Genomic DNA, 17,156 nt, shown 5'->3' on the forward strand with positions numbered 1-17,156 from the left:
TGATGCCAAGGAGGTCCGGTCGGAGGGAGCCTCCTGCAGATGTAGAAACTGACATCCACATTTCCATCATCACTTGCATGAGAGAACCATTTCAAAAGCAGTGCGGCATCCGAGATAGGAATTTATTGCCTAAGCCTATTGAGATTGCTCCAAGGATCAATGCTGTAGAGTTTAGTTTATTTTTATACTGGTAACAGCTCAAACACGAGCTGCTGAAGAGACAATGCAGCAGATGTATCTATGGTCGACAATTTGACATCAAAAGTACAGTAAGACTTACAAGGACTTTTTTTGTGGTCCACATGTGGCTCTTATAACGGACCAGGCATTCAGACGGTTCAGCCGGGCGACTAATTGAGAGCATGAAAAAGGCTGGCGAGACCTCTAAGTTATTTATTACTGCAGCAAAGATGGGCTTCCTCAGCAAATATGGTTTAGTATCTACTGCAGCACCCCACACAACATTTACACTTGGCCAAAACACACTAGTGCTGTACCGTGGTTGCATAATTAAATCAATAATAACATGTAATTGCTTCAAAGATGAATTGCTGTTGTAGTTTCAGCAGGCAGTCAAGCCCCCGTTTGATCTATAATGATTACATCACACTAACTAATAATCTAAGCATGTGCAGTACCTTGTATTTGACACCTAAGACATGCAGTCAAAATATTGTATTGTTGCCATGGATGCATTGAAAAACCAAACCAAAGAACCTAAAAGGAAGAAAGAAAAATCCTGCAAGAAATAAAGGAAATGTAATCAAACTACTCTAAAACCTTTATTAACTGTTCAGGCAACATCTGAAATTACATTCCAATGCAAAATTAAGTTAACCACAAAACAGTCTCAACTTTTAACTAAATGTTACACAAGAGTAAAAAAGCTAACTACTAATGTATAGTAAGAACAATAGAAAAAACAACTTTAACTCTACCATAACAAATCAAGATGTACAGCAGTTTGCCTTTGCGGAAGCTGGTCCTTTTACTCAGTGTCTTAAAAATCCAAAGAAAAAGCAAAATACACACAAAGTAAAGTTAATGCTATGAAGCTTGTTGCACTGAGCTCTCATAAGGTATGGTCAGGTGTCTGACTACAAGTTTTTTTTTGTGAATTTTGAGGCCCATTTTATTTTTTATTTTTTTGGTGTTTGCGCTTTTGGTCACTTTTCAAATTGTATAATGTCTGGGATTTTTGCATTTGGAGGTAACACTATAAAAGTGCTGGAGCCTAAGTCCAGTAACTTTAGGTGAGAGGCAGGGTACACCTGGGACTGATCGCCAGTCCATCCCAGCGCACATATTACAGATAGAACGATGCGTTTATTGGAGTGCTCGGCCAAAACCAATGCAAGGACAGGGAGAACACACGAGGTCCACACAGGAAGGCTGGAGCCGAGATTTGAACCCCAAACCTCTAAACTGTGAAGCAGACATGCTAACCACTAGGGCACTGTGATATAAAGTACTATTCATCTAGAAATAAAGGTTATATTAGTATTTTAGGCAAGAAACTGGAAATGGAATAATAAAATGTGATGATTATTATTTAACATTACCTATCATACCTGTTATATTTCCAAAGTATCGCACACAAAGAAGGCCGTCACGGTGACGAAATGCCAGATAAACTGACAAGTGCAAACAGAGATAATGATGTAGCTTCGCCCTGCCCAAATGATAAACTGGCACCACTACAACAGCAGAGCAAGCAGATCAGAATATCGACTGTCATAAATGTCTGTCAAATTTCCAATCTTCAACATGAGTAAAACATTTTGCACAACTCATTTGACAAATAAATGAATGTTCACTCATTGGTACAATCTGGCAGTTTATAATAAACTTTTTAAAAGGTGAAGTCCATGGCAATTCACACTGATAGCCTCCTACCTCTCTAAACAGTTGTGTCAGTTATTGAGCTTTTTTCAGTGTTTCTAAAGGATCCCTATCTCACCGTCACTCACCAGGGCTGGTGATGCTCTGCAGGCTCCCCCGCTTGGGGAGCGGGTATTTGGGCTTCCCTGAGCTGTCGCTGGTGGAGAAGGATGCTGACATCTTGCTTCCTGAGCTCATGCGGGTAGTGGAGCGAAGCCAGTTAGGGCTGCGCAGTGGCCAGAAGAGGGAGAGAGGAGGCGCGGCACCGACGCTTCAGCTCTGTTTCACATTGGGCCAGCGAGGAAGCAGGACCCACGCAAGGCTGTGACAAACTCCTCTGCGCAGTTGGATTCTCCTCCTCCCAACCAGCCACAGGTCAAGAGCGACGCTGCACAGCGGTGAGCTAAAAGCAAGGACTACCCAGCTCTTGCTGAGGGCCATGCTCCTTGGTTGCCCTAGCAACCAGAGAATAAACTTCAAACAGCAAATGTAAGGGGATCCAGACGCAAGAAGACACTATGGATGCGAGCATTACAGCAGCACACCACAAAATGGGCTGAGCAGGAAAGTGAGCGAAGGACAAAAGTTTTTTTTCCACTGGTCTAAAAATAGCACAGATACACAGCCAGACTGCAAAAAGGCAGACCAAAAAAATCTAATAGTGAATGAAGGTACTCAAATGCCCCCAAATTATCTTCTGGAAAGTTCAGAAAGAAGACACATACTGTAGCCTCAACACTCTCTACTCAGACCGCCTGCTGTCAACTATTATTAACAGTGACAAGCAATGTTGAGCAAGGTCAATAATTCAACGTGGCAAATATGTGCACATCATTGGTTGCTCTCATTATTGTTTTGTTACATTGTTTATTATTATATAGCAAGAGTCAGACAAACAGCTACACATATTAAGTCCCTGTGAACTGCAGCACTAATGTTAATGCCAATTCTTTTGTCTTTTCAAAATAATAATCTGCCTTACAGAAGTAAATGCCTGTGAAATAGCTTGTGTCATTTTAAAAAATGGTTAAACTTGGCATTTATTTTAAAAAAATGTCTTGGCTTGCTTCACATACTGTGTATCACGCCCTTCCTTGATGAGATTTAAATTATGTTTGATTCAGAAAGGGCTCAGGTAGGTTACCATAGATCCAGAGTAACAAAACCTGTCTGCTGCATGACAAAAATGCATCTTATGAATCTTTTTAATGCATGTATTTTTTGTACCAGACTAGACATAAATTATGATAAACCATACATAATCATGCAGATGAAAACGATTTATAAAATAAGAAAACTGTTTACAGTATTTTAGAGCGTCCTCTTTTGTAGTCTCAGAAAGAAGCATGAACAACAGGCAACATCACCACCTAGTGATGAGTACGATTTATGCAGCTAGAAGTGAAACTCTTGCGTGATAAATTAACAGTTTTCTCCCTACTAGTCTACAAATATTTGTTTAGTTGGATGCAAATTTAAATTAAAGTAGTTTTAAATATCGGCAGCATGGTGTACTAGTGATTAGCACATATGCCTCACAGTTAAGGTATTTTGTAACACAGCCTGGGACCAATTCCAGTTCCCACTCAGTGATAGCGGAAATGTGAATGTGAGTGTGAATGGTCGTCTGTCTCAAGATGTGCCTTGTGATCGAATGGCGACCAGTCCATGGTGTAATGCCTTTTGCCCAAAGTCAGCTGGGATACGCTCCAGCTCCCCCGTGACCCGAATAACAACAAACGGTACAGAAAATGGATTGATACATGAACCACTATCAGAATTCGGAAACCAAACGAACCAGCATCCAATCAATGGCACGAGTAAATACACCATAATATTAAAAAATTAAAACACAGCTGAGACATTAATTGCTGGATTCATGATGAAGGTGAACATGCTGAGATGCAAAAACATGCTTGGTAGTCTCCAGCCTTTTCAAAAAGATGACCCACTTTTTAAGAGAGCTGACCCTCCAGAACCAACATCTAAAATGCATCTGCACTCTTGTTAAACCACACCAGTGACACCACCAAACTAATCAAGGTTACCTTACCTGGTAACAAACGTCTTTCACGTTGCCCTGGGTGTTCTGTAATTATTACAGTTATTTCCTCTTTGCTTGTGTTACTCTGCGGTTTGGAGACAGAAGCTTTCTATTGGCACAGCGTATCACTACTGCATATCACTCCTTGAGAGCAAAGTTCATGGGATTTAAAATAAAATATGTTTCCAGAAGCCAGTCACCCCCAACCAGAAGAAAAAAAGAAAAAAACTCTGTTATTTCTCTCCCAGTGGACACTCACTGGCCAACACATGATACAGTAGGTACACTAGCAGATAACAGATATAATGAGATCCAAAACAAGATATAGCCCTATAATATCATGTGGATCGTTTTTTTTCCTAATAATAAACTACATGCAGTGACATTTGACACACAGTACAGTAATAAATATATTGCAAAATTAATACACCTCTATAACAATGACAAACGGCGCATTGTTTTATACTATAAAGTCAATTCATTGATCACCTTACTTGTACACTTCATCTTGTGTGAACTGAATATGAAACAATCATAATTTTAGTAGTAGTTAGCACATCCGCCTCACAGTTCTAAGGATAGGGGTTTGAATACGGGCTCTGGCTTTCCTTTGTGGAGTTGGCATGTTCTCCTTTGGCTTATGTGGGTTTTCTGCTGGCACTCCAGCTTCCTCTCACATTCCGAAAACATCCACTTTAGGTTCATTTAGGATTAAATGATCATGCGAATGTGAATGGTAGTTTGTCTGTATGTGTGCCCTGTGATGGGCTGGCGACCATTCCAGGGTATACCCCGCTTCTTGCCCGAAATCAGCTGGGATAGGCTCCAACTCACCCACGACCCTAACTAGGATAGGTTTTATTTAAAAACTCATAGATGGATGGAGTATAGAAAATAGATGGATGAATGGATGATTGTGTATGGGAGTTATGTGACATCATGACGATTCAGGCAGAAGCAAACATGGACTAAATGGACTAAGATCATTTTGACGCCGAATTTAAAATACAAATGAAAATATTGCCAGGTTATTGCTAACTTGGTGAATATGAGAAATTGGTGACTTACCACCCCCTGACATGGTTGCGGGCGAATCGGAATTCGGGAAGCTGCTGTTAAAACAGGAAGTTGCCTGTCAAAACACGACGAAATAATAGTTAATGTATTTGTTTATACCACCTAAACATAACCTTAGCTGGCGTATAAGTGAATCAAACCCCTTAAACTTCGAAGGCTAAGCTAACTAGCCGCTATAGTTTACCTTTGTTTGTTTTTAAGTGTTTCCCTCGGCTAACGTTAGCAAGTGACTCGGCTAACGTTAGCAAGTGACTAACAGCACCGTCGTATCAATTGTTACAATAACGCCCTAATAAATTATTTAACACTATAACACCCCAATCAATTATTTGACAGTTACTTGTCTGGTTTTTATTTTTTTATTTATTTTTTACCTTAGCTTTATAGCGTCAGCATTCGCGTAGTTAAACTTTAATGGGAGCTCTCCAGTCGTTCGAGTGTTTCCTGCTGTGCTTCAACTAAACTCACGTATTTAGTTTTGTTTTTTAATACCCACAACTAAACGTGTCTCTGAAGTGGAAGTGTCCACTTCAGAGACACGTTTAGTTCACACAAGTAAATACATATAAAAGCAGTGTAAACTTTTAAGAAATGAAGTGATGAATGTTTAGTTTTATAAAGCACAATGTTGAAAGCAACTTATCAGTCGTCATAGTAAAAAAAACAAAAAATGCCCAGTGATATAAACTACAAAATATGTTGGTGAGGTAATAAAGAGGCAATAATTGGCTGACACATTATACTTTGAAGACTGAAGTCCATCACTTTTATGTACAACTGTGCCTCTGAAACTAGAAGCTATCATTTATTAACATATTAGTAGATATGAGTGTGCTTTTTGAACCTCTCAAGTAATAATCATACGCTTGTGAGAGCAGTGGTCACCAACATGCTGCCTGCCGCCACTGCAGGGAGCCCCCAAGGACCACATCCTGAGGGCCCCTACGAAAAAGAGCTCAACATTGTGATTTCCTAGGAATGTTGTTGAGAAATCATTACCAGTGTCTTCACACAGATGAATACATATAATTAAAGGTAATTGGAGCGAGGGCATTTGTTACTTCAGAAGTGCGTATCTAACTGGTAGCCAGCCCTTTGCATTAATCGGTGCTCATAGTAGCTTAGGTTCAAAAGGGTTGCTGACCCTTGCATTAGAGGTTTAACTTGCAGTCTTGCATATAGAACTTGAGTAAAAGTACAAGTATCTAAACAGGAAATAACTGGTAGACGTAAAACTCACCTTGTCCAATATTACGTCGGTCTTTGCTTTACTTACAGTTAAGTGTCAAGCAATTTTGTGATGTCAAATGCACTTTAATATTAGAAATAAAACTACTCAAAATAAGTGATTCGTTACAACTTGTTTTTTTTTTATTAATTTTAACTTCATTATTGTAGTTTACTTCTTGCGGAATGTTGAAATAATAGCACATCCGCTTCGACAGTTCCAAGAAGCCTCTGTAATCTGTTGGACTGAGACTCCAAATTAAAATGACTCAGTAGAGTGCACACCTCCACCAAAGCCTAACAATACTAATTTGGGTCAGCTACAAAACTGTACACTTTTACAGACCTCTTTCATATGCCTGAATTTCTTTCGAAAAATATGTCCTTGGTCAGCGGCACGGTGGACGACTGGTTAGAGCGTCAGCCTCACAGTTCTGAGGACCCGGGTTCAATCCCCGGCCCCGCCTGTGTGGAGTTTGCATGTTCTCCCCGTGCCTGCGTGGGTTTTCTCCGGGCACTCCGGTTTCCTCCCACATCCCAAAAACATGCGTTAATTGGAGACTCTAAATTGCCCGTAGGCATGACTGTGAGTGCGAATGGTTGTTTGTTTCTATGTGCCCTGCAATTGGCTGGCAACCAGTTCAGGGTGTACCCCGCCTCCTCCCCGATGACAGCTGGGATAGGCTCCAGCACGCCCGCGACCCTAGTGAGGAGAAGCGGCTCAGAAAATGGATGCATGGATGTCCTTGGTCATTCCCTTTACTATGTTCTTAAATTAGCTTGTATATGGCAAAATAAAGTGTCTTTCCTGCAGTATATTTTAAGAATTTAATCTTTTTTTCCCACTTTTCATGCACCGTCTCACTCTCCAGGGTCTTGTTGCATAATAGCACTTCAGCTTCAGTGGCCTTTGCCCTCCGACAAGCAGTCAGTACAAACCACTAACTTGAAAACTTGACTCTTTTGTCTTTTACAACTACTGCAGTATGCGTTTATACCCGTTCTCCTCTGTAGCAGGTTCCCTTAATATTTGCTTCAGATACAAGCTATGCCAAATCGTTTACATGTATTTCTCTACAACTGTGTTATTATTTTGTTGTCAACTGCTATGGCACATTTTCAAGAACTTTAGTACAGTTAAACCTTTTTACATTGTAAATTAAAAATGAAGTGTTTACACAGTCTGCATTATATTGTATGTTAGAGTCGATTCAATATCTTGTTTTCTTTAATTACATGAGGTAAGAGGAGGCAATCAAAGGCAGCTTACTGAATGCATACTCACGCAAGTAGTCCCAGATCACGCTAAAATAACACGACAAATGTCAGGAGGTGTCGGGTTTAGCTTGTAATATATTTGGAGAAGACACACAGATAAGGACTCCCAACAGACCAGGCTCCTCCCACCACCCACAGGAGCACAGAGAAATGTCACGAGGTAATAATTGCCATGGAGATGGCGGAGCCTGGCGGATCTGGGGGCGAGTTGACTGAGGTCCATCGTTGGATTCGTTGGGGTGTGAGGATTGCCACGCTCCACCATCCTCCATATTGGAACACAGAAGCTTCGTCATCCATCCTGTGAAATGTCTTTCAAAAAAATGTTTGCTCTCGCGTGTGCTCTACATGTGGGAGTCATGCAACTCTAATCTACTGTAAAACTGGCCAATATACGGCCTCCTCCCAAATAGCGTTTCACACAATGAAACACATCATACAAATGCACTGATGATAGCTAATGAGCCAAAGATTTGTAGAAGTCGGGGACAGTATCCCGGAATTGACAGACAGGGCTAGTGGCCCCCATTCTAAGGGTGTGTCCAACTCTTCTGCTTGATTGAAAAAGCCAAATGCAGAATACTTGAGAGAAAAGTTGAACCCCAAATCAATATGGTGATTTTCATCCTGGTTGTGGAATACTGGACCAGCCCAGAGCCGGCCCAGATGCATAAGCGAATTAAGATGTCACTTGGGGCCAACATATAAACATGGTGGAAGGAGGGCCCCCAATCAAATTCTGCTTAGGGCCCCCAAAAAGTCTTGACCAGGCCCCAAAAGTCTGATCAGCTATACACCCTGACAATGGAACATAAGGGTCCATGGGAGTTTGCCCAACCAGTTCACACACTGTAAAAACTGGACTTCAAGAAACAAGAAAACAAACAAACAATAAGTAATGAAATAAGGGTCAATCACCCATTTAAGCAATATTACTGTATCTGCCAAAAAAACAGGAAATTTTGACGTGGCAGGATTTATTTGGTAAACATACCTAACCTCAAAACACACACTGATGTCTTAAAACTAGTGTGTTTAATCTACCCTTCACCTTGAATTATGGTTAATCAGGGTCTGGGCTGACCCCATCAACTGGGTCGGAACTGGTAACCATGTAAACCTGTCTCTCCCAGGTCACGTTTGGGTAGCCATCGACGAAAGTGGCTCCCCGCTTGAGGTTTTCCCTCTTGAGGAGGGTGGATGGGCACTCCGCAGATTGAAAAATTAAATCTGTCAAAAGAGGGCCACAGACTAGCCCTCTCTCATCAAAGAAGACCTCAACGGTGGATCAGGTAGAAGAGATGGTAAATGGACTGCACTTATATAACGCTTTATCTATACCATTACACTGACCAAAGCGCTTTACAAAACCACACATTCACCCATTCATACACCAATGGGCGGCTGCTGCCGTGCAAGGCACTCTCAGGCCCACTGGGAGCAAATTAGGGTTCAGTGTCTTGCCCAAGGACACTTCAACATACAGTCGGAGTCAGGATTCAAAGCAGCAACCCTTCAGTCACTAGACGACTCCATTCAGATGGAGACATTGGGGGTAGACCTTGGTCACGCGAGACGGTTTATATCTTCCAGCCGGCCTGGGAATACCTCAGTGTGCTCCTGGGGGAAGTGGAGGTGGTGGTCAGAGACAGGGCGGTCTAGATTTCCCCGCTCTGCCCGATAAGTACAGGAAAGGGACTGGATGAATATTTAGCATGCTGTTTGAGAATGAGGCCCCTGACATGCAATCATGAGAATACATCAGCGTTCTTTTAAAAACATAGAAACTCTTTATTACAACCCTAGCTCTCACTGAACTTTTAGCTGTGTATGTTCTACACACATGCAAGCTATTCTTTCATTTTAAAGACAATAATAAAAAAAAAAGAAATAAATTAACCCCCTATTGAAAACGTTCCACATCATTCACAATTTGGGATATTTATACATGATGAACATCATTTCCAATTTTAGCTCTCTCATTCCAAAATAACAGAATATTTTAGTAACCCTGTATCCATGTTAGTAAAGCAACTGCTATTTCAATCATTTCTTCATGTAGTTATCATAATTCAAGGTTTATCATGTACAGAAAACCTGATGAGGCAAAAGAAAGAAACTAACTACGTTTCTCCTCCATGATGACAATCTCCACGACTCACAAAGAAGGCAGCAGCTGGTCAAAACATTCCAGGCTCCTTGCAATCAAATTCAAAACATGTACTTAACACTCACAAATAAAAAAATAAGAGGTTGTGTAAAGCGGTACAGTACACACACAAACCACACTCACAAGTCTACCAAACATAAATTAGCAGGTGAAACATTTGAAAATAATGCAACAATACTGATCAAATGCTGTGCATCAAGATAGTATAGATTTCTAATATGTCCTCAAGCAATATAAGTTCTCGCGTCAGCTTCAAGTCAGAACAAGTCTGGCTCACTGATAGAAATTAAATCAAATAAACAACAAAACAGTAAACTAGCATTTCCATGAGAAGTGGGTTGCACAATATGTGCCAGGCTGATTAGAAGAAATTTAGAGAGGCTTTATTATTGATGTAATCCCAATTGTCAGACTCATCAGTGGGAGAAAAAAAAATACTACATTTGAACCAAAGCGTGTAGTCTTCATTTGTGATTTCATTTGTGAAAGGCAGAAGATCACGGCACAATAACTGAGTAATCCATTGAGACAAAGCTAGTGATTAAAGGCAAACATCTCCGCTTGATATCTGGTTTGATAACCAGCATAAGGTAAAAATGATTTTCAAAGATTGTTGTCATTCACTGTACAGAACTGAAAGTTCAGCAGAAATGCAGCCTTTTTTTGCAACTATTTAAATTCATTTCCCTATACTTAAACTTTTAAAAAGGTTAAATTCTTGTCTAACTCCTTTGTTTGAATATATGTCCTAATTTTCACACATTTTCAAAAATTTTGAGGAAAACTAATAAGGCAAAGTGCAATATAGAGAATTATGTCGACTGGCCACGACATTAGGTTCCCATGCACATTTTAAAGACCCTGTAAAGTGAATCAGAGTTTCTAAATACATACAGTAATACATGTTTGAAGATAATTGCTGAAAACTATGGCATACAAAGCTGTGGAGCTACAGCTATAAACTGGTTTTCACCATTTCAGTTCTCCTGATTTTTTTGGGCATGGCTAAAACAGCAGCACGTGACCCACTTTAGAGTCCAGTATGAGTCTCCCCTCACCCACTATGTAAGAACTGAAGCGAAACATTCGCATCAGCGGTTTTCCGGCACAATTGTGATGTGCAGTTAGCAAGATGGTTAGGCCTACACCCGGAAAATGCAGCTTCCCTTCAGATAGTCTGTTGGCGTGGCCGCTTTAGAGCGCCTTGTTGTCGGCCATGAGTGCACGCACGTCACGGAGAGAAGACGGAAGAGTGAGGCAAAAGAAAAAAATAAATCCGACGTGACAGCCAGCATGGAGACAGGGCTTGATGCTAGAGTGTCCGCTTCAGAGCGCTTCGTTGTCGTGGTATGGAAAAGGGGGATAAATTCCAGCCACAGAAGGCTATAAGCGGATATATTTTCACATCTAAAATGTAGTTTTGTGTGGGGATAAGAAAGATAGTAGAGGATGTAACATCCAATTTTCCAGGTTGTAGCAGTGGTATTTGATTGACAGTTGACCAGTATGTGGTTTCAGTGCATTAAGCCCATTCAGCGGACACGCCCAAAGCATTCCAGAGGAGTGAGAAGGGCTTGATTTTTCTCGATTTTGAAGCCTCATTTTAGATACTTATTGATTTTTTTTAATCATTGAAATTTCGCAGTCTTTAACAACAGTCTTCTCTGTGGTGTGTCAAACTGAGAAGACAGTTTCACTTTACAGGGACTTTAAGGACAGCTAATTCAAGACCTGTTTCACAACTCCTGTTGTTGCAAAGATAATGCTCAGACACAGTCAGCGAGGTATTCATATAACAATATGCTAGGTTGCAGTGGTGAAAACTGCAGTGTATCAATAAAATACGTTATTATTATTAAACTCACAGCTAATATTTTGAGGTAACCAAAATACTATACGAGGCAAACCTCTCTGTCTGTGACAATCAAAACTGAACATTTACGTATTTGTAAGAATATGCAAAATATTATATGCATCTCCTATTTGCGCTCATTTAACAATAAAGTTATGGCATGTTACGAACAACTTTCATAATGTCTTCAATACAATTACCCCTGAACACTTCATTTTCAATAATTTTTTTTAAAAAGACTTAAGTGTCTATTTCTATGTGGTTGTTTTTCACCTGATCTGTCTCGATAAATTCAAAGGTCTCCTCTGCAATTTGTCCGGGTATACGAAAATCAACAGGTAGTGGATGTACTGGCTCAGATGCTTGGGACTGAGCCAGGGGGCGGCAGGCTTCCCCCTTCGGACTGGAGGTGCTGTGCGAGTTCTGAGGTTCCAAGTTGCAGCCGGTGCCCTGAAGAAACTGGAGGAAATTTTCCTCTATGGAGCCTTCGCGGCTGGGCAGCCCGTCCTCCACCTCGAGCCCCGCTCGGCGAAACAGGCACGGCAGATGTTTGCCCAGCTCCTCCCGGATCTGTCTGTTGAGACAGCCGTAGAAGAAGGGGTTGGAGGTGAAGCAGAAGTAGCCAATCCAGGTGACTGCCTCCTCCAGAGACGCCAGTGCAGCTGGAGGGCTGGCAGCCAGGGCAGAATGCAGGTGGAAAGCAAAGTAGGGCAACCAGCAACACAGAAATTGGCCGCCTATAGCCGCCAACACCGCTGCCGCCTTCCCTCCTCCAAATGGCCGCGCCGTGGTCTCCCTTCCGGTCCCAGTCCCCGTCCCAGAGCTGGTAACCATCGTGGACCGGCTACTGAGCGACTCCGATCTCTGACGACGGGGCGTGTCTGTCCAAGTGGGTAGAGGCCCGTGGTGCATGGCGGCTACCCGAGCCACTTTGAACATGTTGCAGTACACAACGAAAATGACCAGCAGCGGACAGAGGAAGTAAAGCAGCGTGAAGAGGACCATGAACGCCAGACGGTTCGAGCCGCCCCCCGACCAGTGGAGCGAGCAGCGCCTCTGACCCTGAACTGGGGGAGATGGGATACCCCCACCTCCCCCGCTACCCTCCAGAAGAGGAGTCCTCGCGCCTTGCAGGACCCAGGCGAGCAGTGGCAAAGCGGACATGGCCAAGGCTTTGACCCATATCCCCACTAGTACTGAAGCTACCAGGCCGACGGTCATCTTCACCTCGTAACGCATGGGGTGTATAATATAATAATAGCGCTCCACGTTGATGACCGAGATGGAGAGGATGGCGGCGCTGACCAGGAACACGCTGAGAAAGAGGTAACTCCGGCACAGGGCCTCCCCGAAAAAGGCTCGACTGGAGACCATGCCGAGGGGCATCAGCACCAAGGCCGCCAGCAGGTCCACCAAGCACAGGTGGAAGACAAAGGCAAACTTGTGGAGCTGCGGGACCTTGGCGATAACCGCCATGATGGCCACGTTGCCCACCACGGCGAGCAGATCCATGAGCAGCATGGCCGCCAGGGCTAGCCACTGGGACGGAGGCCAGCCCTCAGCCAGAGCGGAGGTAGACATGTTGGACGGGGGCTGCGGAGGCTGGTGGGAGGAGTTCCACGCTGACTCCATTGGAGGTTGGGACGAGGCGGGCAGGCAGGGTCCGTCACTGGCCCATCACCCATCCTTCACAGCCAGGAAGTACGGTCAGAGGATAGAGGCTTGGGAATTAGGTAGGGAGCTGCCCTGCAGTTGTGAGGCTGGTCTGATGGTTTCTAACAATCCTTTTCATTTACAAAATCCTCACTTCTGCCAGCGCTCACTAGCACCCCTGATGAAACAGAACACAATGAACTGTGAGTTTACTCTGCTCAATCTCTATGGGATCATCCAAATTTAATCCTCAAATGAACTAACTACTACAAGAGATCTCATTTTAGCGACACAATGGCGGTGAGTATGAATTACACAATCCCAGTTGAATCACTGCAAGAGCAAACCAAAAAGTGCTATGTCCATATAAAAAAAATATACATTTTTAAAGGTCAGCTAAATCCCTGGTGAGCCTTTTTGATAAACACTTTTTCAGCACACATCTTCCATATAATCCCTGTTGATTATGTAAACACACCAAGTTTATACACTACTGAACATTGTCATGGTGGTAAAGGCAGAATTCGTTAACACATGACCTGTATTGGATTTTAATTAGATAGTGCCTCATGAAGTGTCTGGAGAGTGTGTTCTCTATGTATTGAAAGCACTTTCCATTGCATGCCTATATACATCTGTCTACAAACTAACTTAGCACAAAGATACAGTACATAGGAATCTACTGGTGTGTGGCAAAGAAAAGCCCAGGCCTGTTTATGATTATAACACTGGGAATTGAATTAAGAATTAATTCCAGAATGATTGCCTGCAGTAAGCAAGACATTTCTAAATCAAACAGGGTGCCCCAATTCAGTTTTTTACTCTTCTGCCAGGTTTATTGGTCATGTCTTACCACCCACTCATTTATATGTTAATCATTAATACATTACACCCACTGTGTAAAGCAAGGTGTTATTTCTGTCATCATACATTTAGTTTATTCATTTTCTCTCCTAATTTTAATATGAGAGGGGAAACAAATGTTAGGGTGTAAAGCAAATAGATGGGGGGGAAAAGACATAGAGCATGATGTACCTGAATAAGAATATTTCCTCACACTGCTGCTTAGGGTTTGAAGGATGACAATGTGGTGCATCTCCCACTCAAGTAGCGTCATGTACCTGCGATGAACGCAGCCCCCTTCGTCCCTTCTTCTGCTTTGTGCATCCTGGTTGACTACAGACGTGGTTCCGTCCAAAAGATGCTGATGGGAATGTGAGCAAAGACACCAGGCAGGCAGCCCACTCTCCTCTCTCCCCCTCCTCTCCTCCTTCCCATGGTTGCAGGGAGGACCTCAGTGTTGCGTTTCCACATGGTCCTAGTGTCCAAAGGGTTCATGCTGAAGTGTCAAGAAAAGATTACAGGTATTACACAACTCTATGTGTACAGTACAGTACTTCGATTCCAAATTGAAGTACATACAGATCCATCCATCCATCCATTTTCTTAACCGCTTATCCTCATTAGGGTCGCAGGCGTGCTGGAGCCTATCCCAGCTATCTTCGGGCAGGAGGCGCCGTTCACCCTGAACCCTCAATAAATCCCAATAAATAAGAAATGATCCATTTATTTCAGTACTGTGATGCCTTGAGATACGAGTGACCCAACTTAGAATTTTTTTTAGATGCAAGCGATTTGGACAATTTTTATTTATTTTTTTTGACCTCCGAGCCAAAATTCAAGCTACAAGCACTGTATGGGCACTGAACTCAACTCACTTCACAACAAGCAGCAGTTTGGTAGACAGTGAACAATTCTCCCAAACGGAGCATTACGCTCTTTATTGCCACTCCCAGTTCACTTTTATTGTCAAACTAAACATAACACAGAGAGAATTACACGTTGTGTATTTAATACAACCACACAACATTGCCTTCCGTTGGCTTAACACAATGTAAAACGCCATAGACAGGCTAACGAATAGCATCCTAAGTGGCGGTGTTATCACCCTTAAAGCAACGGATATTTGCAAACTCCATACATGTGAGGCTGGATTTGAACCCAGGTCCTCAGAACTGTGAGGCAGATGTGCCAACCAGTCATTCACCGTTCCACCCTACTGTAAAATTTCTTTCATTCAAATTAATTATGTTATTACCATGTATTTTAGGAAATCCAATGCTCTTTTCCTTATTAAAAAAAAACACATTACAAACATTTTTGTTAGGTTTTTTGGAAAGGCTGGCTTTTCCACTCATTTCAATGAGAAAAGACGATTTGAGATACCAGTGTTTTGAGTTAATAATAATAGCACTGTTGGGATGTTGACTAATTATTTTGTTTATATATCCAGAAACAAAAAAATATAGATAATTCATTTGTTCAGTAGAAAAAATTCCAGTCCTATTCACATATTATAGGGAGCATTAAAAAAAGGTCAATTTTCTGACAGTGGCTTTAAGATTCTTGCTCCTATATATGGATTTACACATGTTACAATGCCTCATTTTCTCTCTATCCTGCATTTTTATTCATTCTCGTCATTAAGTGGGTATTTGACCAGTGGCTTCATGGATCGGCACGGCCTCCAGCATAGGATTTATTGAGAAGGTGACGGAAGTGATGAGGCCAGCCTTCAGCCTCCACCATCCTAGCTTCTTAAAGTGGGGCTCCTGTTGCCACGGTGATCCTTTTCATATACAGTCCATCTCATTGCTCTGTCTACAAAGGGACAATGAAATCTGGGCGATTATAGATACAACTATACTCCTACCAACTGGCTGTTTCCCCCCCGCCCCCCTCCATTTGCATTTGTAAGGTTGCCAACCTTTTGCATTTAATGATAATCACACCTTGCACCTCTCTAACCATGCATGTAGCAACTCACATGCACTGAGTGATTAATCTCAGTCACTAATAGGTTTATTCGAATAATGTCAGAGTGACTACTCTGCTCTTTTGGTTCAAATATGACACTATTATATTTACAGCCCTCCTTTGAGTGATGCAGTAGTTGTTATGTAATGAGGGCAAATTTATGGATTTATGAAGTGGAGGCCCGCTATTTGCAGGGGGTTGGGATCGAGCCTGACCGCCAATAGCGAACTGCCGCGAATAATGAACGCTCTCCTAAAAGTGATTTGGTTGCCTATATTAGTAGATGAAACCATTACTATCGCACAAACTATGATTCAAAAACACTTTAATATCCTTTCAAATATCTTCAAACATTGTAAAGTGAAAATAAATGTCTTCTAAACTTGACACACCACAGAGCATTGTTATCAACCCCATCAAATTTGAATAATTAGGAAAAAAATCACCACGTATATAAAATGAGGCTTTCAATTTGTGAATAATCAAGCCATTCTCTCCGCTCTCCGATGCTGTGGACGTGTCCGATTAATGCACTGAAACCACGCCCCGCTCAACTGTCAAACAAATACCAGTACTACGACCTGGAAAAATGGATGCCACGTCATCTGGCATCTTTCTTATGCCTACAAACATAACCATGTTTGAGCTCCAAAAACATACGCTCTTCCATGCGCACACTCACAGCCGACAACGAGGCGCTCTAAAGTGGCTAAACCAGCCCGAAGCCACACACTGGCTGTCAAATCATACTTACAAAAAGAAAATAAATAAAAACTCCTCGCTCTTCCATCTTTCTCTGCGTATTTGGACTCACGGTCGTCAACGAGGCACTCTAAAACGCCCATGCCAGTGGACTATTCGAAATGAAAATTTATTTTTGGGGTGTAGGCATTCATTCATCTTCTTTTCTGCTTATCCTCACTAGGGTGGCGGCGTGCTGGGGCCTATCCCAGCTATCTTTGGGCGAGAGGCGGGGTACAGCCTGAACTGGTCGCCAGCCAATCGCAGCGGGGTGTAGGCATAGCTCGCTAACTGCATGTCGTAATTGTGCCGGATCACCGCTGATGCAAATGAAGGTGCTCAAGTTGCTTTATTATGCGGGAGGGGAGACTCGTGCTGGACTCCAAAGTGCGCCACGTGACGCACTTTGGAGTCCT

At 42.4% G+C, this 17,156-nt stretch overlaps 2 protein-coding genes across 6 annotated transcripts in view; both read right to left on the reverse strand.

Moving 5' to 3' along the window:
* The window catches only part of LOC133482998 (AMP deaminase 2-like), a 34,381-nt gene extending 26,827 nt beyond the window's left edge, over positions 1 to 7,554 (reverse strand). Inside the window, exons 1-2 of one of the 4 annotated variants that reach the window (XM_061783420.1) lie at positions 7,515 to 7,554; positions 4,994 to 5,057 (exon numbers count right to left, since the gene is read on the reverse strand). In XM_061783420.1, the coding sequence (XP_061639404.1) occupies positions 4,994 to 5,006 (13 nt within the window). In that variant the 5' untranslated portion in view covers positions 5,007 to 5,057; positions 7,515 to 7,554. Of the gene's footprint in view, positions 1 to 1,970; positions 2,216 to 4,993; positions 5,058 to 7,499 lie in introns of those variants that run through there. The other 3 variants (XM_061783419.1, XM_061783417.1, XM_061783416.1) reach the window with 3 other exon arrangements.
* Positions 7,555 to 9,274: 1,720 nt separating this feature from the next.
* LOC133484167 (G-protein coupled receptor 61-like) lies at positions 9,275 to 14,600 on the reverse strand. 2 transcript variants are annotated; one of them, XM_061786353.1, is made up of 2 exons: positions 14,304 to 14,600; positions 9,275 to 13,360 (listed from the first exon to the last, which is right to left on the reverse strand). In XM_061786353.1, exon 2 carries the CDS (start codon positions 13,159 to 13,161, stop codon positions 11,770 to 11,772), a length of 1,392 nt encoding a protein of 463 aa, XP_061642337.1. In that variant the 5' UTR covers positions 13,162 to 13,360; positions 14,304 to 14,600; the 3' UTR covers positions 9,275 to 11,769. The 2 variants fall into 2 exon arrangements, with proteins under 2 accessions (XP_061642337.1, XP_061642336.1); XM_061786352.1 differs by having other exon boundaries at positions 14,218 to 14,600.
* Between the last annotated feature and the right edge of the window lie 2,556 nt (positions 14,601 to 17,156).

Source organism: Phyllopteryx taeniolatus, chromosome 9, assembly GCF_024500385.1.
Source record: "Phyllopteryx taeniolatus isolate TA_2022b chromosome 9, UOR_Ptae_1.2, whole genome shotgun sequence".
Classification (NCBI taxonomy): Eukaryota; Metazoa; Chordata; class Actinopteri; order Syngnathiformes; family Syngnathidae; genus Phyllopteryx; species Phyllopteryx taeniolatus.